Source organism: Lissotriton helveticus, chromosome 9 (genome assembly GCF_964261635.1).
Source record: "Lissotriton helveticus chromosome 9, aLisHel1.1, whole genome shotgun sequence".
In the NCBI taxonomy this organism is placed as follows: Eukaryota; Metazoa; Chordata; class Amphibia; order Caudata; family Salamandridae; genus Lissotriton; species Lissotriton helveticus.
The window spans coordinates 287,892,381-287,917,558 of NC_136070.1; the positions used below are offsets into that span (position 1 = coordinate 287,892,381).

The following is a 25,178-nucleotide window of genomic DNA, read 5'->3' on the forward strand; positions in this document are numbered from 1 at the left end:
TTTGGAGTACAGGGGTATTTTTAGGGTTCAGGGCTAGGTTTGGGTTTTGGGGTATAGGGGTATTTTTAGGGTTCAGGGGTAGGTTTGGAATTTGGGGTACAGAGGTATTTTAAGGGTTCAGGGCTAGGTTTGGGTTTTGGGGTACAGGGGTATTTTTAGGGTTCAGGGCTAGTTTGGGGTTTTGGGGTACAGGGGTATTTTTAGGGTTCAGGGGTAGGTTTGGGTTTTGAGGTACAGGGGTATTTATAGGGTTCAGGGCTAGGTTTGGGTTTTGGGGTACAGGGGTATCTTTAGGGTTTAGAGAGGTTTGGGTTTTGGGGTACAGGGTATATTTATAGGGTTAAGATGGGTTATTGTGTAAGGGTGTTGGGGTATTTTAAGGAGTAAGGGTGGGTTAGGATTATGGGGTGCAGGGGTATTTAAAGGGAGCAGGGTGGGATTAGCACACAATATGAGACATGGCATGAAGGGCGGAACGTACCACACGCCTCCAGCGTTTGTCACGCCCCCAGCACACGCCCACAGCACAACGCAGACACGCCCACAAGGGACTACTTTGCTGGCACGGTTCTTTTACCTTTTAAATGTATATGGTGGACGTCTGCATAGCCTATGTCCTTCTGCTGCAACTGCCCTTTCCAACGCTGTATTGGGTGTTGTGATTGGTGCTGTGGTTCCTGAGATTACCCACCTCAAAGGTTTGGGCTCTCTCTTTATTATATATATATATATATATATATATATATATATATATATATATATATATATATATATATATATATATATATATACACACACATACATACATATATACACATACATATATATATACACATACACACACACACACACATTATATCTATTATTGTGTCCCAAAACACTGGCCTTTTTTTGTTGTGAGGTTGGTGGGAAAGAGAGTGCCAGTGCCTGATCCCTGCTAGGCACCAGCAAACTCCAAAATGACATAGCCCTGTGCTGCTTCCTGGCCACTTCATTCATATGTGAGTGACATCACATGCATAGTAGATGGACCTGGAAATTATTCCATAGCCCTGCTAGATCCATCCACGGATTGACCCAGTGAATAGGCCTACTGGCAAATACTAAAGGACGCCACTCCTCCCTAGCCCACTTGCTTGATCCAGGCTGGGAAGTAGTGGGAAAGAGTGCAGGGAGAGCAGCCCAGCTACAACCCAAACTCCCCTTCCTCCACTCCTTCCCTTCCAGCAATGGAAGAAATTGACCAGAAAGGGGGCGAGGGAAGGTTGGGGTCAGAAGGGAGAAGGACTAAGATTGTTCTTAGTCCCTCCCCTTCCAAGTGTGAAATCCTGATTCAGTGTCCGACAGCTCCTTTATCTCCTAGGAGCTGCCCATCTGTTCTCCAGCAAGGGTCCAGATACTGTTTTTAGACTAAACAAATAATTTTAAACAGAGTCACGAGCTCTGCTGAGTCAGAGACACAACTATGCCCCCGCAAGAAGCCCTATGTTTGCATTGTTTTGCCTAGGGGCATAAACCTACACGCCTGTGACCCAGCCTAGACTTCGGTTAAGAACTGTGGTCTATTCCCGTCTCTTGCAATAGGACCACCCATAAATGCAGCAGGAAGCGTTTTTACCTGGAAAAGTGTGGAAACAACAAATGGGTAAGACCATTGAGTTCTGGGGTCATTGACAAGTGAAGAAATTATTTTACCCATGACATTTCCGGGGAATTTGGGGAAATAAAATATTTTGTAGCCACACAAGCCACTGTGTCTCTAGTTTTCAGAAATGTTGGAGGCTGGTAGATTACCCTGTGCACCTGTGAAACCCCAACTAAAATACTGCTGATATTCCCCATGTAATCTCCTCAAACAACATTGGCGTCTAGTCTGTGTACTGTTGTACAATTCCACTGAAAAGTCATACATTTCATACCCAACACTCAGGAGACCCACGAAAACAGAGATTTGGGCCAAGCCTTGGAAGGATATGTCTTTGTTAAAAGAATTGAATGAAACTACCTTGTTTTAGATAGAACAATGTTAAAAATCTGACAAACGTGACTATCGTAGCAAGATTCCAGCCATCCAATCAGGCCTATGGTCTTGCATCCAGTGATACAAACTAAGTTTTGCAAGTGTCAAAAATATATGGTTATTGTACGTTTCCACATAGCCCAGGTACGATAAATGTGACCAAAAGACAAGAAGCCTAAACAAGCATTTCGCTTGCAGTCCCTTTCCAAATTTCAGCAATGCACAGTACCCAGTTTACGCCCCGTGGGCACCCCGAGTCCAACGCAATTCTATTTACATCTGTTACCCCTCCCCCAAGCTCAAAGGACCAAGAAGAACAAAGCTGAGGTTCACGCCCTTGCAGGGATAGGGTTGTTATTTTCTTGGGTGCTGCAGACCCCAGAACTAAATACTGCAGTTATTCCCCATGGAATCTCCCCCATAAAAACCATATCCTGGTACCTAGTGTTTGGACTACTGCTCAGTACTATTGAAAATCAGCACATGTATAATACCCTACACACTCTAGAGATTAGGGTTACACATATTTGGGCCGCGCTTTTGGCAGATATATGTTTCTGTGAGAGGAAACTGGTGAAATTTACCATGAAGCCCAGCAATAGAAACTTTAAAGATCTGTAAATGCCTATGACCAAAAGACTGATGGTCTAAACTGAAATTTCGCTTGCAGTGGTTTCCTGTAATGCACTGCACCCAAATTACTGCTTGTGGCACCATGAAACCATAGAAAATATATTTGTTTTGCGAACGTGGATATTGTGAAATCATGTGGAACCAAGGCAAAGTGTGGAGGGGAAAGGCCTCTAAACCCCAGCTCCATTAAACATTATTTAAACGTTGCCAGAAACGTGGTCTTTATGACCGTTGGTTTAGGTGTACAGGCACTTTCCCCGCACTTAAAAAGAGAACCACAACCAAGAAATTAAATAGCAGCTCTCGCAAAACTAGTGAGTCAATAATGATCAATTGTTCTCTGGTGATCTCCAGCAACTGATTTTTGCAGTGTTGTTAATCACTTCATACAAGGGAATATACAGAATTAAGCATGTGTTAGAAGCATTCAGAAGTCCTATCTTATGTTGCAATTATGATGGTGTTACCTTTCATATGGCACACTTACTCTTTCTTCATTGATTTCTTGTTTGTTTCGTTCAGGATTTTCATGCCAAGCTGGTACAACTCTTCTGCTTCCTGTTGATGCCGTCTTTTGTTGGACTGTTCCTCAGCTACAAAAATAATTAGATACAGTTACATTTTAAAATGTCAGAAGTTAAAAGAACAGCAAAAGAGGAAATAAAACATTGAAGGTAGACAAAGAAAGAAGGGGGAGGATTTCGATGGCAGAGTCAACAGTCAAAAATACATATAAAGTCCCGATGTATTATGTCGTGGTTGCAATGTCCGCGATTCAAAACATCACAGGCTTAGCGACCGCAAAGTGGAAGGATGCAATGTATTAAAGAAATGTTGAGAGTCTGAAAAGCTGAGTTCCCTAACAAGTTGCAATAGGAATTGTTAATTAAATCAAAGAGAAGTAATCACAGCAGTAGCGATGATCAGCTGTAAGACAAAGTCTCCCTGCAAAAAAAAGATCCGGATAATAAGTAATCTCTGTTAGGAGTAGCACACAGCAATCTGGTGAAGAATAAGGAAGAAAAAACGCATAAAGCATCAAGGGCAAGGTGGCATTGAAAAGAGAAGTCGAGCGAGTGTTGCTCTCTAACTAGAAACACATAAATATGAAAGCATGAAACATTAGCAAAATTCAGCACTGTTCGTCCAATGTAAACGGGTCTTCCGATGGTCTGTCGCACCTCCTCCTATTTCTCAGGGTAAGCATTCATGCCGGTGAGCAGTTATCTAAAAAGTTTCTAATATGTCTTGCACTAGATACAGGAGGGAAAGTTAACCTTTGCAAGCCTATTCTATTAGCTGTTGTCAATATCCCATTGTGAGGACAAAGGGCTAGACTAAAACACTGAAACATTTCTATCCGGAAGTATTGATGAGACAATGGAAACAAATATCTTCAATAAGTTCAACATCACTAATGCTCTATTCAGTATAAAGATATACCAGAATACATTGGTTAGTGAAATGAGTGAAATCTTATGGTGTGAGAAAGCAAATGAAACACATCAAACAGCACATGAGAAGAACAGTACAGATGCACCACAAAAAGTTAGCACAAGACAAGACAGATTTTGATCTATAGTTCCAATAAGTCACGGAAATCGAAGTTCCTCCGTTTAATTTCTTTATTTCAAAGTGGAAAAATGAACCACCATACAGCCGACGCGTTTCGTCCCGAAAAAGGGACTTCTTCAGGGAGGATTCATTGCGGTCGCGGCAGAACGGATTTTGCTTTTGGATATCACAGTTCGTGCCCATCATATCACGATTTGGGTCTTTTTTACATTTCCTATACTCTGAATAAACATCTCCATGCTGAGGGTTGATACTTGAAATATGGATGTCAGTTAGATCTATTCATCATATACAGATCTATCCACCTGAATCCGCACATACTGGCAATACTGGACTTTGTAGCTATTCGTATTGGATCACCATTGGATCTTTTGTTCTCAACCTGAGAAAACGATCCTCCCCATCGATAGGAACGTTTCGACTTTGCAGGATTTTCACCTATCCGCTTATCATACTGCGCATTTGTAGACCAACAGTTTGTGATAAGCCCTGAAGAAGTCCCTTTTTCGTGACGAAACGCGTCGGCTGTATGGCGTTTCATTTTTCCACTTTGAAATAAAGAAATGAAACTGAGGAACTTCGATTTCCGTGACGTATTGGAACTATAGATCAAAATCTGACTTGTCTTGTGCTAACTTTTTGAGGTGCATCTGTGCGGTTCTTCTCATGTAAATATGATCTTTAGGGATCCAGCATTGTTACAGTGGGTGTTACTCAGTCTGCACACAAACCCCTGTAAAATCTGTGGGGACAAAAACTCATCTGGGGCTACTTTATGTTCGGTGCTGAGTTTATGAAGGTTCCACTGTAAGGTCTCTTTTTTGTACATCAAACAGCACATTTTAAAGTGATGAACGATTTTACAATTAGAGAATTTTCAGTAGTTTCCTGCCTAGTTGTAGAAGCACATTAGGAAAGAGAGCCTACCACATATTTAAGCTGCACGTTTACTTTTTACATGTTCAAAAAGCATATTCTCTTACGGTTAAAGCTACATGATTTATTTATCACATTTTTACACTGGGAATTAGGGCAAAGGACAACTTGTTTCAAGCTGGTAAAACTGATCAAACCTACGATTCCACCACCTTCTGACTATTGGGGAACGTATTCAATAACATTGTTGCAGTATACATTTTTGAGATTAGAGGTCAACTGAGAAGAGCCCTAGCTCTTTAAATAGTGGTTATTAAGGCAACATCAGGTGGAGAGGTTACTCACTTTCACAGAAGCCCCACTTTTCATCCTTCTGGTAGTCGTAAGTGGTTGCACACCAGAGTCTTCCATCCTCCCTGCCCTCTGTGGTACACTCTCCATATTCCTTATCCAAGAACAAGAATGGAAACTGGCAAGGTTCACCATCAGCTGTACCACCAATGGCTGTCACAACTGGAAAATGGAAATGTGAATAGAATAAGTCTTCGACATTAAAATAAAGTTACTTAACAGTGGATCGGAGAAAATATACAATCATGGTCTCAAACTATGTCAAGCATCCTATTCGAGCAGGGAAGGATCAGTTGTGTGTACATTATATATTACCTACTGGCACTTTGGCTTTGTTTGACGAATCTTCACGTGTACAACTCACTTCAGTTGTTGTCTGGATATTTTTGGGGCGATTCGTCAAGCGGGGGCCGAGAAAAAGGGTAGGGGCCTAAAACATGTTTTCCCAGTGCAATTTCCCATCGGAATTTTAGACATGACTATAGGCCGAAATGCTGAATGAAATTACACTGGTCTAGAATGAGCGATTTTTGTAATGTGGTCTAAATCTGTTCCATAGTTTTAGAGTTATTAAAGAAAAAAGATTGATGTAGCTCTAGAGAGATGCAGATCCACTGCGGTTCCACACACCAACAGCAATAACGTGATAAAAAGTTGCAGCCGCCATTTTGTAAACTGGGACACGATTACCGGGGAAGGAGTGGGGGCGTGAAGATACAGTAGAAATAGGATACTACATGATAGACGTAGGGACCATAATAACTTCAAGGCACAAGATTGGCATGAGTTAAATGCATCGAGGAATACTAAATCTATCATCCTCAAGTCCTCAGATAAAGGAGGCAGTGTTGTTATTTTAAACACCAGCCAATACACTAGAGAGATGAACAGGCAGTTGAAGGAACACTATCAAGAACTAAAAAGCAACTCCATCAGTGGTCAGAGGGAATATCATGCCATGCTCAGTGGATGGGCTGAATAGGGGCTGTTATCATGTGAAGACCATCTATACCTAGAGATTGATCATCCCAGGACACTGGTCATCTACGGTCTCCCGAAAGTGCACAAGGACCGTTCAAATACTCTGGGAAGGACGATTGTCAGTATGATGTGGTCTTTATTGGAGAGAAGTTCCCGTTTCTTGGATCCAAATACTAAGCCATTATGTCACCAAACTTGCATTATCCTGTATGTACAGGATACTAATGACTTTTTATGTAAAGTCAAACATTTCCCACGATTATGGCATAGAAGCATGCCGTTATTTTTTTAGATCAAGATCCCTGTCACTTGTACAATATACTACAATGCCCCTCTTTCTTTTTGACAAAAAAAAGCATACCTCCAGAAGCATGGCACAGCGATGGGGCAGCATTCGCCCCCACTTATGCAAACATCTATATGGGCTGGTGGGAGAAAGAAGTTATAGATGGAGTGTAATGTGCATCACACCAGTAAGATCGCAATGTGGGTGCGCTTCATTGACAATCTGTTTATCCTGTGGGATGTAGATGAGGCATCATTGATTGAATATGTTACAACTCTAAATACTAATCCCTACCACATACAATTGACTGTACAATGGAGAGCATGTGAAATTGATTTTCTGGATGATAAACTACAAGATGTAGGTGATTCCATCCAAACTAATGTTTTTAAAAAAAAGACTGCCTCTCATTCAATTCTGCAAGGCAATAGAGGCCATCCACACTCCTTGAAATGGAGTTTACACTATAGTCAGCTGCTAAAGGCACATAGGATGTGCTCTTCTGATGCATCATTTGAAACAGAAGCCAGGTTGATGTCTGCACGGTTCTCCGATGAGGATATCGAGCCAGCATGTTCCAAGAAGCTAAACAGAGGGTTCTGAAGAAAAACAGGTAGCAATTGCTGTTCATGAACTCTCAGGCTACCACAACCGAGGTCACGAGTGACTAGGATCAAGTGATACTTTTTTTATGGGCTACAACATGGCACATGGGCATATTAATTCCCTGATCAAGCTTAATTGGCACATCTTGAAACATGAAGAACATTTGAAAGATGCTATAGGACAGTAACCCAAGATTACATATCAGAAGGCACCATCTTTGGGAGACATGTTCACAAGATCTATGGTTTATCAAGAACCAGACTGGCTGACCAGTAGAACGAATGGTTTCAAGAAATGTGCCAACTGCAAAGCCTGCAAATTTGGAACCAATTGTACAGAGTACAAGACATTTGAAGGCAGGCTATGCAAGATCAAGGAAAAATCATGTGTGATATTGAGTTTGTGGTCTATGTAGTGGAATGTGGTTGAGGAATGCGTTATGTTGGCAGTACCATTAACAGGCTGAGATTAAGAATTTTGCAGCCCATTGAGACCATCATGCATCAGGACCGAGCTGACCCCATGGCTAAACATTTTAGGTATTGCACCAAGGCAATTTAACATCTTTGCAATATTATGGTATTAGGCACATTAAGATCCACCAACATAGAGCAACAGGGAATTGGAAGTATATCAGTGCGAATTACGGATGATTATTCTCCTAGGCACTGGAAAACCGTAAAGGACATAACCTTAATGATGGGCTACATGTTCATTTATGAACAGACCTATATGGGCACTTTAATATATATATATATATATATATATATATATATATATACACACTGAAAAAACCATAGGTTTCACACCAGTTATAGTTACCTGGAAATTTTACTGACATAAAACCATTGAAATTCCCACGTTATAGTTAGTTGGACTCACTATAACTCGCGCGCCCACAATGCACTGCTGATGATGTCACATATTACATCATTCATGACATGGTTAGTGACATCACTGATGACATCACTGATGACATCACTGATGACATCTCAAATGGCATCTCAAATGACATCTCAAATGACATCATCCAGTGACTGTGTTTCTGTAAAGTTTAAATATGTTTTACATATTCAAGAATGAGTGGGTGTATAAGTGTCTAGATGAAGGATTTAGTTGGTGCATGACTGACTGTATACGTGAGTGATTAAATGTGTCTTACTGAATGCATGGGTTAGTGACTAAACTGTCTGAATGTGAGCATCAGTATGTCTGTTGTTGTGTAAGCTGCTGCATGTGTTGATCAATAGCTATATGAGTCGCTATATGGTTTATTGATTGGTTGCCCAAGTATTTGTATGTGAGGCTGAGTGTGTGTGTGTGTGTGTGTGTGTGTGTGTGTGTGTGTGTGTGGCTGGTAGGTGTGTGACCCTGTGCATAGATGTGTGACCAGTTGATTAACTAGCTGTATGGGTTCAAGAGTACATGTGGAAACAGCTGTATGGGTGGTTGACTGTGTGCATGACTGTGTTGGTGAGTGAATGGATATCTCAGTGCTACATGTCCAAGTAAGTACATATGTAAAACACAGTGCATGTGAGAGTTGGAATATATAAATGACTATACATGAGAGCCAGTGATTGCGTGAGTGGCTGTATGGATCAATGTGTACTTGTATCAGTGATTGTAAAAGAGAGTAAGTATGTGTAAGTCTATTTTTGAATAATTAAGGTTTTGTGTGTATAAATGTATAGATGAGAAAATGGGAGTGTGATTGATTCTTTGCATGACTGACTAGGTGTGAGAATAACTCTGTGGATGAGTGTCAGCGTGTGAGTGTCTGTATAGGTGTATGAGTGGATATGATAGTGTTCTATTGATGAGTGACTGTATGTATGAGTGATTGTATGTGTGAATGAGTGGATGTTTGTGTAGACCTAGAAATCAGTGAGTGCGTATGTAGTTACTGGTATTGGTGTGTCAATAATTTCAGGAATGGTATTTTTTATTTAACAGTGGGTGTATTAAATGTTAGATTAGAGTGTGAGGAGGTGCATCGTATTATCACATGGATGATGTCATCAGTGATGTCATCAGTGATGTCATTTGAGATGTCATCAGTGATGTCATCAGTGATGTCATTTGAGATGTCATCAGTGATGTCATCAGTGATGTCACTAACCATGTCATGAGATGTCATCAGTGATGTCATCAGTGATGTCACTAACCATGTCATGAATGATGTAATATGTGACATCATCAGCAGTGCATTGCGGGCGCGCGAGTTATAGTGAGTCCAACTAACTATAAGGTGGGAATTTCAATGGTTTTATGTCAGTAAAATTTCCAGGTAACTATAACTGGTGTGAAACCTATGGTTTTTTCAGTGAATTTCATAGGTTTTTTAATAGCTAATTTCTGTAGCTATGAAATATTTTACTTTTTTATAATGAATCCTTATATTGTATATTTATATAATACTATTTTTCTTTAATATAGTGATCATGTTTATTTTTATTTTTTGTGTTTTGCCATGGAGCGCTCACGGTGCGCTTCCCGGTAAGCGCCCCAGTAAGCGCCCGATGCGCGTACCGGGGAGCGTCCCGTTAACGCTATTGCCGCGAACGAAAACAACATCGTGACGTATCGCGTAGCCGCGCGGTGCGTATGACGCCCGCGGCGTACACGTTCCCCGGGCGCGCCCCGGGGCGCGTAGCGTAAGCGCGTCGGGTCATGTGACCTGAAAATAAAACTTTGTATTGGTTCATTTCACTTTTGGTTTCCTAATGATGTAAGGCCAGGTCATGTGACCTAAAAATAACACTTTTCATTGGTTCAGAACAGTTTTCTTTTCCAAATGATGAAAGACCCCACCTTTTTTCCTCATTCTACCTTTGTGCTTTGAGAGAGGTAGACCTGCAGTTATTTCAGTAGAAAATGGCTACATTAGCTGCAGCTGCTGGAGCTTCTGGACCACCACCACCACAAGGACCACCACAACTTCACAGTGGTGGAGATCAGGAGGAGGAGGAGGAGGAGGAGGAGGAGGAGGAGGAGGAGGAGGAGGAGGAGGAGGAGGAGGAGAGGAGATTCCTCAGAGGACAATATTACCTACAAACCTAAAGAGCACATCATCTGGCAGTTTTTTTCAATCCCCAAGGACAAGAAAAAAGTAAATGCGCCTAAGGCAACCTGCTTAATATGTCCTCAGGAGCTGTCAAGGGGGAATCCCAACAAAAAATAATCCTTTGGCAACCACACCATGATCAGACATATGCAACGGAAGCATCCAAATAACTATGCTAGGGCAGAGGTCAGGGAACTGGCCAGAAACCCTGTCCAATCTTCTGCCAGCACCTCCCAAACTAATGTTCCCACCCCATCGGGACCGGAAGTTAGGGAGATGTGCTCCACCATACAAACAAAGTTTTCCAATTTTAAAATGGTTTGTATTTTTTGTGGACAAACAATATGCTATGGAGAGAAAAGCATCACACTTATTAACCGTGCTTGGGATAACCACAAGTGCCCAAGGAAACAATTTTTTCCGCTTTTTTTTTTGCTCCTGTTGAGCCCTTTAGAATTCCCTGTTTTTTGTTTCTCCCCTTAAAAATACAAAAAAATATAAAACTGTTCAGAAAAGTAAAAAAAAACAACAAAAAAAAATGAAACAACAAAAAGAATAAAAACAACAGTTCTTTTTAGAACTACCTCTAATGTATAAAAAAAAGCAACTTTTTTGGGAAACTCTGTCATGCTTTTTTCTCCACGGTACGCTCTCCGGTACGCGTACCGGGGCACGTACCGGTCGCTCCCCCCGCAAAAATCGAATTTTTTTTTTTCGTTTTCAGCGCCGGGGCCCTTTTATGTCCCCCAAATCAAACCTAGGGGGCCAGGGGGGGTCTACCCTGCCCCCTTTTGGTTATTTCCACCTTTGTTTTTGGCCCCTCTTGTGTCTCTATCCTACCGAGACACAAGATGGCGGCCGCTCCAGTCTGTTTGGAATGTTTACAAACACCCGAGAGCCAATCAGCTTTCCGCTCGCGTATTCGCGGTACGCGCTATTGCGCGCCCCGGTGTGCGTACCAGGGCGCGCTTATAGATATATATATTTTTTTTTAACCTAAATTACTCAAAATCCACTGGAGCATATATCTTGAGACATAGCAAAGGCACATCGGGCTACCAGTCCCTACAATTTTGCCAAGTTTGGTGGAAATCCATTCAGCCGTTCGAGCTAAAAGTGAGTCCAACCGCCCTATGGAAATTAACATGGGGAAAACATGTTTTGGGACCCCCCTTTTATCTCGGCCCCCGCTTGACGAATCCCCCCCAAACTTTCAGGGAAGGACCGGAGCACCGCGAGGCAAATTTGAGGAAATTTCAGGCAGATTCCTCAACCGGCGCCAAAGTTATTCCCAATAGAATGTTGCGGATTTCCTATGGAAAACAATCCTAACTATAACTACCTACTGGCGACCGCCAGTAGGTAATATATATATATATATATATATATATATACACACATACATATATACATATATATATATATATATATACACACACACATACATATACATATATGTATTTTGTCTCAGTGTTTTGTTGGAACAGCATTGTTGGATCCTCTGTGATCTGGGCACTATGAGATAATTGCCCAGTGTACACGGTTTCTGATTTGCACATTTCCCAGTACTGATCGATATTTGCACATTATTTTTTTTAATATACGTTGGAAGGGACATGCATAAGTCTGTGACACAGTATCTTGTAATACCACTTCAGATATGACCAGTTTAGCCACAGTGTTTAGTTGCAAGCAGTGCGATATATGATTGTTTATTTTCATTCTTCTCTTACCACTAGTATGTGCCATACTGATTTTTATGTCATATTTTTGCAATATTGACTTTTTTTAATTGAGAGTAATATACCTCAACACATTTGCGCTTTAGTAACATAGAAATTGTTTATGACTACAAAAGTGTACAGTGGTTTTTTGCACTTCCATTTTCTATGTATTTATGAGAGTGAAAAATGTAGATCTACTTTTGAATTGAAATATACACACTTGCTTTTGCGCTTTAATAACAACTGATCATAAAAGATATAGAATTGTGTTTACAAATGGGAATTGCACTTTAAAATAAATGTGACCCAGTGGAGACACATGTATGAGCACCATTTGACCTGTATATGATTATTATGGCAAGCAGGATTTGCTGCATTTGAACTTTATTTATACACATGATTGCACTTTATAGGTTTTAGATTATGCTTTTGCTCTTTAATTGTGGGAATACGAATATAAGAACAGTCTCAGACAAGCATTATCACTTTATGCGTAGGACTAAGATATTGTGGGATATTATGCTTAGACAAGGATTTGCACTTTATGAGGTTCTGTGCAATAATACTGTGACAATTATGAGAGTAAATAGTGATAGAGATACGAGTATTGGCTGTATCAAGCGTTTTGAGTGCCTGTGTTGAAGACACACATTTTATACCCTCAACATTGAAACTGAGAGACAAATAAATGTGATATTGACACATTGGTAGGTGCAATCAAATAAGTGTGTACAAACGCTGCAGGAATAGTGAAATGTTCGATAAACAAAATTGGTGCCTAAAAGGATGTCTAACATATTGAATCTACAGATGTAATGTAGTGTAGTTCCTATACTCCCAATAGGCTCTGTGCATTGGAATAATATATCCTATAGACGTGACGTAGGACTTATGTCTACTAGGTCTCTATCGAATATATTACATTTAATTGCGAGTGGCAGTTAGATCAGAGGTCACTAGAAACGTTTTTGAATTTACAAGAAGGAATTCGTTTCTAACAACCGCATAAACATGACAACTTTGTTTCCCCAAGATGAAACTGATCTTCAGTCATGGAAACAATAGATAGATATTTTACTCAGTCATTCATGCATGCTTCGTTTCATCAGAGGTGCAGAGAAAATAGAAAGACGGGCGTTTTCAATAAAAAGTATTTATTGAACAATCTTCTTTCTCATGCAGAAAAAATGAACTGCTACACTCGTAATACTGGCTGTAAAGTATAATGCGTACAGCAAGAAGAGTATTATAAAATAATACTGTAAAAGCATGGTATGGTTTCTAAGCCATAAAATACATAAATAAATAAAGACTAAAAGTATTCATCTGGTGCTTCTAAAATATGCCTACCCCAATGTACCTAACCTAAGTCTAGTACAAGGGAAGAGGGAAGAAGTAAGTGTGGTGTAGCATAAGTTTATTATTCTTTTGCCAATGATCTATCCAAGATTTCTCATAGGGTCTAATCAGATCCGTACCTTGGTTTAGAATGAAGGAGGTCTGGTATCTCTCTGTCTCAGGACTCGATTTCCCAACACACCGCAAGGGGAGCTTGGAAATACTGGAGCTGGATTTCTCGGCAGGAGAAAAGACCGCGTCTCTCTCAGTGCGTCTGCTGGAGGGTCGGCTTCCTTCGGCACTTGCTGTAGCGAGATGCGTCGGGCGGGCAAGTAGATAGTCGAACTGCTCCAAACCACCGTGTGTTTGCTTGGGCAAGTGTGGGCATATTTGTACCTTGAAGGTGCCGAGTTTGACGTAAAGGTGGACATAACGTCATCAAAGAGTCTCAGTTCTTAGAAAACTCCATGAGTTCTTGGACAAATCAATTTTCAAGCAAGGGGAAGTCCCGAACTGCTGAAGCAGAGTTTTCCAAGAAATTGTTGTGGATTTTCGGAACTTGTGGAAGTAGCCATGCCGTATTTGGACCGCATGAACTATGTCTAAATATGGTTATGATTTCTATGCCTATATAAGGACATGGTGATTTATACCGATATAAGGGCATGAATCAGGAAAATTACACTAGGGTCCTAAAATGCTGTACAACACTCACTCCACTTTATTATGTTCGACATTACTAAAATGTAAGCACTAAAACATATCTAAAGCATATGATTACAATCCCACCCAAAAAATGCATAAAATGCTTTTGAAAATGGCTGTACACGTAAAATGAGAATTCGTACAGTATGCATTTAAAAGCAATGATTTTGATTCGAGCATAAAGTATGATATTGGCAATGCTAACTGAATGAATCATAAAAACTTACATTTATGAAATGGCTATAAAGACAGAAAAAAAAAATTGACACCCTCACATAGCAGAATATATGAACTGTTTTGGTTTGTGGATAAGTCCAATATTGTTTCTAGGAAGTATTCAAAGAATTCTTGTTCTCTAAGAATAGTTCTACTTTAAGCAGATTACTTTGGAAAAAAGTAAAATCAAATCGTAGAAAAATACAGTTTCAAAGTTAGAAGTTTTTTTGTTTTGAAAAACGAAGGTCGAATTCAAAGTTGATAGAACGCCGTGTGCTAATTTCAAAAGTTATTCTCGGTGTCAGGAAAAAACATTAAATCTTCTAAGCTGGCAAAGAAATTGTCTACCGCAGTAGGTGAAAGTTTAACCACTTCATTAAGTAGATCAAATCGCACACAGATGAGAAGCATCGCCGTCAGCATCAGTCGCATTAGCAATGTTGGCATAGATGGTACCTGTGTACCTGTTGGTCCACGTATCTCACCCTCAGCTGGAATTGCCGGTGAGACCTCAATGAATGCCATCATCAGGATTGGTAGCCGCTGGGGACAACACAATGCATGAGCCGTTACCGAACCAAGCAAAGCGTCAACATCCGTTGGCAGTGCTGATGGAAGTGTTAGACAGATATTCAACACGCATTCCTCTCCACAAAGCAGGCATCATAGAACAGGTATGATGCAATCTTGCCAGATTGGTCTGATCGATAAGAACCACGTGGTGTTCAGTTCTTTCAAACGAGCCAAGCCAAGAATCTGTGTTATGCGCTCACGATAGTGCATTGCCAGAAGAGTGTTCTCCCTGGTAATCTGGGTATCGCTGGTGACTGGACTTGCCATATCAGAGCAGAAAGAACAAAAATAGTAGCCCTGCTACGAGTCCCAAAATGAGAGGCAGGCCACCGAACACAGAGTGCACAAAGTTTGGAAAAATGCCTAGGACTGCTTCACAGGGTGCTAACAGTCCAGAAAAAATCATCTTAAATACATGTACAATACCACTGGTATCAGACATGTTTAAGATGCAACCTAACATTTCTGCAAAATGTATTGGGGCAGTTTGTTGATAATAAGGCATGTATCTCTTCAGAGGACCTTGCAGATCATACGTCTCTCTGGACGAGGTCAGTGGCACAGTTTTTTGTAAAAGAAAGACTTTCATTCTGCTTAAAGTATCAATTTGTATAGAAGAGATGTTCAGTGAAGGCCATAGCGGCGACTCCCAGTCTGTCTTAGTTTTAGGAAACAATACTTGCATACAGCAAGTGACCCTGGCTGACACACTAACGAGATAGGCTATTCCTGGCATCATTCCACAACAGCTGTGATCATTCAACATTATGTAGCTCCCATTGGCTAGCTGCCTAAAAATTGGATCTATCACTGCTGCCGGGGAACCCTGCAGGTGGCATGATAAATTGGTCGAAGAACCATCGCAGGCTCCATGTAAATTAATACCCTGACATAGAAGTGTACTGGTCAGTGTGGTTTTGCAATTTTTACCACTAAGAAATACCTCCTTTTCCCCACTCCAACATTTATGTGTGTATGGTAAATCCGAGGTCGACTTTATGTATTCTTTACCCACCCCTTGCTGGTATGTGTGTTAAGCAATACTGAAACTGGAAAATGGTCACTGGTATCGTGATGGTGCCATGTATTATCCATTCAACAGCTGGTTTCTCAGAAACGGTTAATGGTAATCTTTCCATTTTTTCTATGCTCAGCACTGTATAGTCTGATCCCCTCTGTGCCAAAGAGATTTGTTTATCTGTAAGGTTAAATCCAGTAAACAATGACGTGATGTTGATTAGACGCCAAGGCACATAGCCTGAACGAAGGTTTTGTAACGTCCAGTCTAGCAGCATTATAGAACGCAATTGAGACTGTCCATGTTGTAACATGAGCAAGTCTTGTTCTATTAGGTCTATGGCAGAGGATACAATGATGTCCAAAGAATAAATTCTGGATGACAGAGTTGTTAACCCATTGTCAACTACAGAGAGAGCTTTCTCTAACTTAATACGGTCAATTTCTCGCTTTCGTTCTGCAGTTTCCATTTGCGTGACTTTCCATGCTTCATTATAAGCAGCGTAAATACCGACGTATATGACGTTGTTTGCGGGTCCTAGTAAGAATTCTCTAAAATGAATGCCATCTTTAAGTAAAGTTAAGTGTTGTTTTATATCTGCAAGTGCGGATTTTTGTAGCCACTCAAGGCACAATTTTCCTACACTGTAAGCTGTTATTATCCCTGGATGTTGTCTCTGGATATATCTTGGATCTGGCCTAGTTACTGTAAACCCTTGTGTCGTGTCCAGGAATCTATCTTGACAGTTATTCGTGTCTGTGGGCCAGATTAACCATTTTTTCCAATCAGGATTAGTTCGGTTTTCTTGTAAAATATATTTCACGTCTACCTCCTCATCTGTAGTTCCATTACTATCAGGTGCGAGTTTAGGTATGAACGGTTTATTCAAATCTTTTATCTTAGCAAGGCCAAGACAAGATGTCTGTTGAACAGTGTCATTTATAAACATTATTTGTCCTGGGATGATGCAGGCTCTGAATAAGGCTTCCAAACCTTGCACCTGCCAGTCTTTTGTGCTCCAGACAGTTTTTGTCTCAATGTTGTCTTTCCAAAAGTCAAAACCTGATGTGGACAATCAAGCATAAAAGGCCGCAGAATAAATTTGCTTAGTATTAGTCAACATACTTTTCATTCCCGTGTGGTAAATAAATAAATAATACCCTATTTTTGACTAGGCATATAGCATAACAGATAGCTCAATAAATAAGAGTCAAGATTCGAGGTAGTAGGAGCTTTTGCAGGTTTATTACAGCATAAGGACAGGATCAGGACAACCTGCATAGGAACAGGGGCCCAGCAGGGTAACAGGGTCCCAGCAGCTGCTGGGGCTGGGTCTGGGATGAGCGCGCTAACTTTTAATAACAATACATCAACTTATATACATAGCGCAAACACATAGCATTACATTGCAGTAGGCGTAGCAGTGGGTGGAGCAGAAGGCGTGACGCGTAGCAGTCGCGAAAGATAATAGTAAAAGTAGGTGTAACTGGGCGTATACATAGACATGTGGTGCAAACGTAACAGAATATGTCATGAATGGGGCGGAAACATTGGAGGGGCGAAAACTGGCAATGAAGTGTTACTAGGAGAAGCTGGGGGCTATGAACTCTGTGTTAGGAGCAGAGACTAAAGTCTGGAGGGTCGGAGCGACATGTACCTAAACCCTATCTGGTATCTGATGTTTAGGGAACATGTTGATATAAACTAGAAGTCATGAGGGGAAAAGCTAACTTGATTCTAAGACTGGACCATGCATTATTCTACATGTAGTGCGTGATGAGGAATATTAAATGACCAGTAAATGCAGTATTTCTCTAACATGGAGCCGAGAAGGCTAGACAATGACGGAAACTATTGATGCAGTTCAGTAGCTTAGGAATGCAGAGAAGGAGGACTGAACTGATAACTGGAACTATAACATACTTTTGGCAGACTCAGAGGCAGAGCCAAGCTGCACCGGGCTCTGCGAAGCAGGAAGTAAGTGAAAGGTCGAGGATACAGGTGGGGGCTGTATCGCTCCTCGGCGAGGACTTCAGGAGACAGGAGCTGAGTCTAATGTCCGGGCCCTTTTGAGGCCTGGAAACGGGGACTTTATAATGGAATAACGTGCACACTGAGAAACGTGGCAACGTAACTTTACATAGGCCTGATATTCGTAGTATTCACGAGGACCGGAAACTGGCATACTAGAGGTGGACACAACTGTAATTGCGTCATTAATCGGACATGGGGAATAACATATGCATATTGGTCATGCACACATAACATATGATGGATGAGGCGTAGGGACACAGAACATGGCAAAATTTACTTTTCCACATTCCCTCCTTGTCACTACGTTTCCATCAGGAAACATCAATGTTCATGATACCATCTATCATTTCATACAGTATCATTTGCTCGTCTCGAATTATCCTGGAACGGGACTTAGAACGGGGCTTGGGACTAGGAATACAAGAGGTAGCACAAATGCCGCAAATCGCAGGGCCACATTGTATACAGAGGCAGCAGCTAAATATGATCGCTACTGCAATACCTAGAAAGGACAGGACTTTCCATCCCCAGGCGGAAATTATATTCCAGAACCAACCGGACCATGTCCAGGTGCCTGGATCTTGGTGTAACAGATGGGCAATTTTATGGAGTCTGGTTATAGCTGAATAAACAGACGGCGCGTTATTTGGAATGAAAATGCAGCAACTAGATCCGATGACTCTACAGGCCCCGCCCCTATCGGCCAGTATGACGTCAAGGACGAGACGATTTTGCAAAACGACAAATCTCATAGCAGATTGTTCTTCGGTTAAGTTACCTAGAGCAGAGGCAGTCTCATTAACTACAGCTTCAAGGGTTCTTGTTAACCTACGGATCAGTTTACTATTCTGGACAGGTCCTACGAAGAAGAAGAAACCTTTATTGAAATCTGTATACTGTTCTAGAGTAGTTTCAGTATAATCGACAATTGGGGACTCCCTTCTATGTCTAATGTGTACTAGATGTGTGTTTCTGTGATAATCAGATGGGGCTAGGAAAACAGGTGGCAGTAGGAAGGCAATGTAACAGGTTCCCTCCCAATCGAGGGGCAGACGAACATATGCAGTTTGACCACAAATAAAATAAGAATGACGTGAAGCTTTAAAAATAGATTTCCCACTGTCACTATACTTGATAACAGTAGTACAATCACTATGTCCTACGTGTACAGAACCATAATTACGGACACATAATTCGCCTTTGACTGGTAGTACTGAAATAGCAGGTAAGTCTGGAGTAGTATCAGACTGAACATTCAGGACCATGAAATTCGACGAATAATTACCTAAATTATACACTTCATTTTCTAGATCTAAACCTGTTCTGTGGGGGAGACCTTGCTTGTCTGGGAAACATGTGCTGTTAAGAAAAGACATATCTGTTGAGGATGACGTTAACGTGGACCATGCTCCACACGAACCATTATGTGAGAATGGATAAGGAAAGAGTGGCAGAACTCCCTTCGGTGTCTGAAAAGGGGGGAGTCGACCACACACCCAACAATTAGTGGCATTGCTGGTCTGGTGTGAGTAATGTAACATACGGATGAATGAGTTGTTGCGCATAGCGAGGCGGTATGAATATTCGTGAGGAGGCAGATCACTAAACGTGTGCTCTATTGTAGCATTAGCAGACATATTTACATGAGGAACTGGAAAATACAGATAGAAAGCATAGCTGGTGCAGGAAATCATAATGCTGATGAATAATATGAAACTCAGAAAAACAATACATCGGTTTGCGTTTAAACTGACTCTCTCACTATGGGGGTCTATTTTATACATGTCAGAAACAGTCTAACCGTTTCACCTAGGGGAGGACTTATACAATCAAACTGACTGACTTATTTTACTAGACCGGAGCTTGAACTTATACTCCTGCTGCGGAGTTTTCTCTACCAAGGGAGGGGTTGTAACAATGTCTTTTGCGGGACAGTCCTTAAGAGCAATATTCGGGTAATGTTTCAAATCCTGGGAAATGTTTTTAGAAACAGATTTCAATCCTTTAAAAAGTTTAACGTGAGAAAGGTGTAGCCATCCTTTCCGGCCTTCCAACTTCACGGCTGTACGGGTGGTGAGGAGGACCTGACGGGGCTCCTTCCATCGGGGCTCCAGCGGACTTGATCTGTCAAAATTTCGGACCATCACAAGGGAACCTGGAACGATTTCATGCGGTGCCACCTCGGTATTGTCTGGAAATGCGGCGGCAACCTGTGAACGACATGAGTTGAGGGCAGACATCAAGGAAGCTAGGTAATCTGTCAGCATATTACATGAAACATCGGTAATACTTCGGGGTCTAGGAGTACCCCACATGTTAGGGGGGCGGCCGAATACGACCTCGTACGGGGACAGACCTGATCTGGAATGTGCAACCATGCGCATATAAAACAAAGCGACTGGCAGAGCTACTAGCCAGTCCACACCTTTTTCTTTACAGACTTTTGCAATGCGGATTTTCAGAGTCTGATTATGTCTCTCGACCAGACCGACTGCTTCAGGATGGCGTACACAATGGAACTTCCACTGGTACCCTAACAACAGGGAAACGTGCTTCATGAGTTCAGATGAGAATGGCTGACCGTTATCAGAATATACGACTCTAGGGAGTCCATATCTAGGGAAAAACTCACGAACCAACTGCTTGGCAGTGGTCGCGGCTGTGTAATCTGGGACTGGATATGCTTCTGTCCACCTGGACAAAGCGCATACTACTACAAGGACATACTTGAAACCTCGACATCGCTCCATCTGAATATAATCCATCTGGAGGACCTCAAAAGGGTGGTCAGGAGGCTGAAAACCACCTCGTTCCACCGGAACACTTTTACCTGGGTTAAACTGACAACATATCATACAGGTGCGGACTTTCTGCTTGGCTGCAGCTCGTAAATGCTTGTTGAACCAAATGTTCTGGATACTGTCTAACATAGCTTTTTCTCCTAAATGTGCGGGACTATGTGCGGTATTGATAATGACTTGAACCATAGAGTCGGGGAGAAACCATGTGGCTCTACCCTTCGTTAACCATCCTTGATCTGTCTGGACCCCTCCTTGTTCAGACCATTTCTTGATTTCATCGGGAGTAGCATGTAACTGGATATCTATGACATCTTGTGTAGGGTCCTTAACTGTCATGCATGTAGTCGGATCTGGAGTGTGTGTTAGGTTAACTGGACTGTCTGGAGTCTGTGCTGTAAGCTTGGCTGTGCGGTCTGCTAGATCATTACCTTGGGAAATAATGTCAGTGACTTTCGTATGTGCTTTGCATTTCATAATAGCAATGGATGTCGGTAAATGTATGGCATCTAACAGAGCTTGAATAAGGAGACCATGCTGAATCTTGGTTCCATGAGAAGTCATAAAACCTCTCTCCTGCCAGAGCACTCCGAAGTCGTGTACAACTCCGAATGCGTAACGTGAATCTGTGTAAACATTAACTTTCAGGTTCTTGGCATGTATACAGGCTTGTGTCAGAGCGACTAGCTCTGCTGCTTGAGCGGACAGGGTATCAATACGGTATGTTTCAATAACTTCAGTGTCAGTAGTCACTGCATACGCGGCGACTAGTTCTCCTGTACTAGTTCTCATACATGAACCATCCACATAAAGTGTCAGGTCAGGATCTGGTAACGGAATGTCTGTCAGGTCTTGTCTTGGCTTTGTCGTAATATTAACTACTTCCACACAGTCATGTGGGTCAGGATTTGAACTAACTGATGGTAACAGTGTAGCAGGATTCAGGACGTTGCAGCGTCTAATTTCTATGTGTGGCTGGAACAGTGTCAATTCATAACCTGTTAAACGTGCAATTGTCAAGTGCTGAGTTTGTGTTCGGTTTAAAAGAACTTCTACTGAATGTGGAACTTGTACTGTCAGGGAGTGTCCTAAAACTATGGAATCACTTTGTCTGATAGCTAGTGCTGTGGCTGCAACTGACTTGAGGCACGCAGGCAACGCCTGGGCGACCGGATCTAATGTGCTCGAAAAATAAGCACAGGGCTTGTATTGTCCTGCTTGATCTTGTGTGAGAACAGATAATGCTGTACCTTCACGTTCAGTAACGAAAAGTGTAAAAGGCTTACTGTAGTTCGGTGTAGCTAGAACTGGAGCTTGACATAAGGCTTTCTTTAACTCGTTGAAACTAAGTGTGTGTTCAGATGTCCAAGGGAGAACAGACGATACGGCTGCCTCCTGTGTCGTTAACTGTATCAGTGGCTTGGCTAGAAATGCATACTGGGGAATCCATTGTCTACAATAAGAAGTAAGGCCGATAAAGGCACGTACCTCCTTCTGGGTTCTGGGCTGGGGAAGACTCGCTATTAACTGGATACGGTCTGGTGTCAACTGCCTACCCCTCTTGGACAGCAAGTGTCCTAAGTATACCACTTGCTGGACACAGAATTGAAGCTTCGAAGGTGACACCTTGTGCCCCATCTCGGCTAGAAAATACAGGACTGTAAGGGATGCTCGCTCGCAGGCATGTTCAGAACGGGCTGTGATCAGTAGATCATCGACATACTGGAGCAGGGCAGTGTCAGTTGGCATGTGAATATTGTCTAGTTGTCTCTTAAGTGCTTGACTGTAAATACTAGGACTTTCTGTGAAACCTTGAGGAGCGCGTGTGAACATATAGCTCCTTCCATTTAAACAAAATCCGAAAAGAAACTGGCTGTCTGGATGAATTGGAACACTAAAAAATGCATTCTTGAGGTCAATGACAGTGAAGAACATGGCTTCGGAATCAATGGCTGTTAATAGGGAAGAGATGTCTGGGACAACTGGGTACTGAGGAATAATACATTTATTAAGTTCTCGTAAATCAATCACTAATCGATATACTGGGGGTGCATTCGGATCAGTACGTTTCATGACTGGAATGATCGGAGAATTACATACATTGGAGTCAGTTTCTACAACTACTCCTTGAGCTGTGAGCTCGTCAATAATTTTGGATAAGGCTGCTACAGCCTCAGGTGGCAATCTGTACTGTCTGATTCGGGGTAACACTACACCTGGCTTGAGAGTCACACGATGGGGTGTGATTTGCATGTAACCTACATCAGTTGGACCTTGCGCCCATAAGTGCTGTGGAACATTAGACAGTCTGGAATCAAAATCTCGTAATACATAGTGACCCTTAAAGTCACGTAGGAACAATCGTATTCCCTCTGGGGAACAGCATATAACGGCACCTAACTCTTTCAGTGTCTTAATGCCTAACAGATTTTCTGGACATGACTTAGTAAGTAACAGATCAGTAGTGCGGGACAATGGACCTACTTCTAGAGTAACTGGCTTGGAAATCTCGTTAACTATGGGCTTTCCTGAAAATCCAAGGGAAACATTTCTTGAGCCTGAGAGCGGAGCCCCTGGAACTTCGGCATGACTAATTGTGGTCCTACTTGCCCCTGTATCGATCAGAAACTTTCTGTCTTTCCCTAATACTTGACTGTGAACATAGGGACCTTCTTGATCTACAGGTATCTCGATGAGAGGCAAGCCTACCTCCCTCTCTAGGCTGTTTCATGAATATGGCTGATACTCTGGATACTCGGACTGTGCATACTGGTACATCTGTGATGTGACATGCTGTGTTGCAGCAATAGGCTGCGGTACTGTAACTGTCTGCTGTGCATTCTGTGACTGAGGAGTCTGTGAAACTTGTTCTTGTCTCGGCGGACGTGGTCTTTCTTTAGTCTTACCAGTAGCTATGTTATGTTTCAGAACTGTACACTCATTTATAAAGTGACCTGGCTGTTTACAATAATTGCAATTCCCTTTAACGGGAGCTGCAGGATGACTGGCTTGATTTGGACTCCTCTTCTGACTGTCTTGAGGAACAGATTGTGCAACTAGCACTTTCATTTTCGTGTCTTTCATACGTTTTCTCTCGTGTTCTTGCTCTTCCCTGATTCTATTCTGGTGGTACTGGAGCATCTGGAGCATCTGGGACGGAGTGTTAGCTTGCCAGGTGCTTTCGACTTTCAAAACTCGATTTTTAATTGGTGGACTTGAATTCTCGACTAATTTAGTAACAAAGAGGTGAGGGTATGACTCACTACTTGTCTTGAGACCACTGTTGATACTGAAACATTTTTCAAATCTAGAATAAAAATCACTAATATCTTCATCTTGTTTCTGTTTACAGGCTGAGATTGCATCCCAGTCTTCTTTTCTCGTTGTCAATAATCTGGGTAAAACTTGAATCAATAATTCTGGTAATTCTTTACATTTATCTCCAAGACCGGTACCTGGTACTCGTGCCTTGTCTTCAGCTTCTAGAACTGCCCAATCGATCTTTTTCTCTCCCACCTCCCATTCCTTTTCCTTTAACTTTTCATACACCCCTGCGGGTAACAGGACCTTTAACATTTTAATGATATCGCGGTAAGTGTATTCTCCCATACGGAGCATGTCTTTTAATTCTCTATGGAACCCTGCTGGATCTTTGTCATGACAGGGAATTAATTTCTTCATTTCAAGAAGTTCCATCTTTGAAATCGGAGTGTATACAAACACTCGTTGCATTTCGCCACCCGCCCCTTGGACTGGGTGGACCTCTCGTAACGGATTCTGTCTGTCTATGTAGAATGATTTACTTTCTGGGGGTGAGACATGAACAAAATGCGGGTTCAGAAACGTTCTATATTTGTGGCGCTGTTCTAGAATGACACTAATTAAATCGGTACCTAGACCTCTCCATCTATACTGGAGTAACTCGTTCAGGATATCATGTAACGGACCTGGATCAGAGTGTTGACCCTCATATAGAGTAATGAGGTGCTGGATCATATACATACCCACCAGTCGCTGCTCGGCTGGGGGCAATTTCAGAAACATTTGTGCCACTATTTCGTCTGGAAAAGTGGTAGAATCAGTAATCCATCGGACTGCTGATCGGGCTAGTTCTTGTTCATGCATGGTACTTAATTCACTATAACCGATTCGTGATTTCAGAATGTGATCGGTAGCTTGAAATACTTGTTCTAGGGAACCTTGTTCTGGTGCTGGATGACGGAAAATAGACTTGTGTTCTAGACGTAAATGGCGATCTGGAAATCTAGATTTTCCTACATACGCTATTCTAACGGGATTCTCGTCCTCCTCTTCAATATCAGAGGTACTTTCTTTCTCGCTTACTTGTGCTGCTTTACGCTGTTCGTGTATCTTTAT

General features: G+C 41.8%; 1 protein-coding gene across 2 annotated transcripts in view; it reads right to left on the reverse strand.

Annotated features, from left to right (window-relative positions):
• SEL1L (SEL1L adaptor subunit of SYVN1 ubiquitin ligase) overlaps positions 1–25,178 on the reverse strand; it is a 324,711-nt gene that overhangs the window by 237,332 nt on the left and 62,201 nt on the right. For both annotated transcript variants that reach the window (XM_078660004.1, XM_078660003.1), the window contains exons 4-5: positions 5,450–5,617; positions 3,141–3,246 (exon numbers count right to left, since the gene is read on the reverse strand). In XM_078660004.1, coding sequence (XP_078516130.1) covers positions 3,141–3,246; positions 5,450–5,617 — 274 coding nt within the window. The remainder of the gene's footprint in view (positions 1–3,140; positions 3,247–5,449; positions 5,618–25,178) is intronic.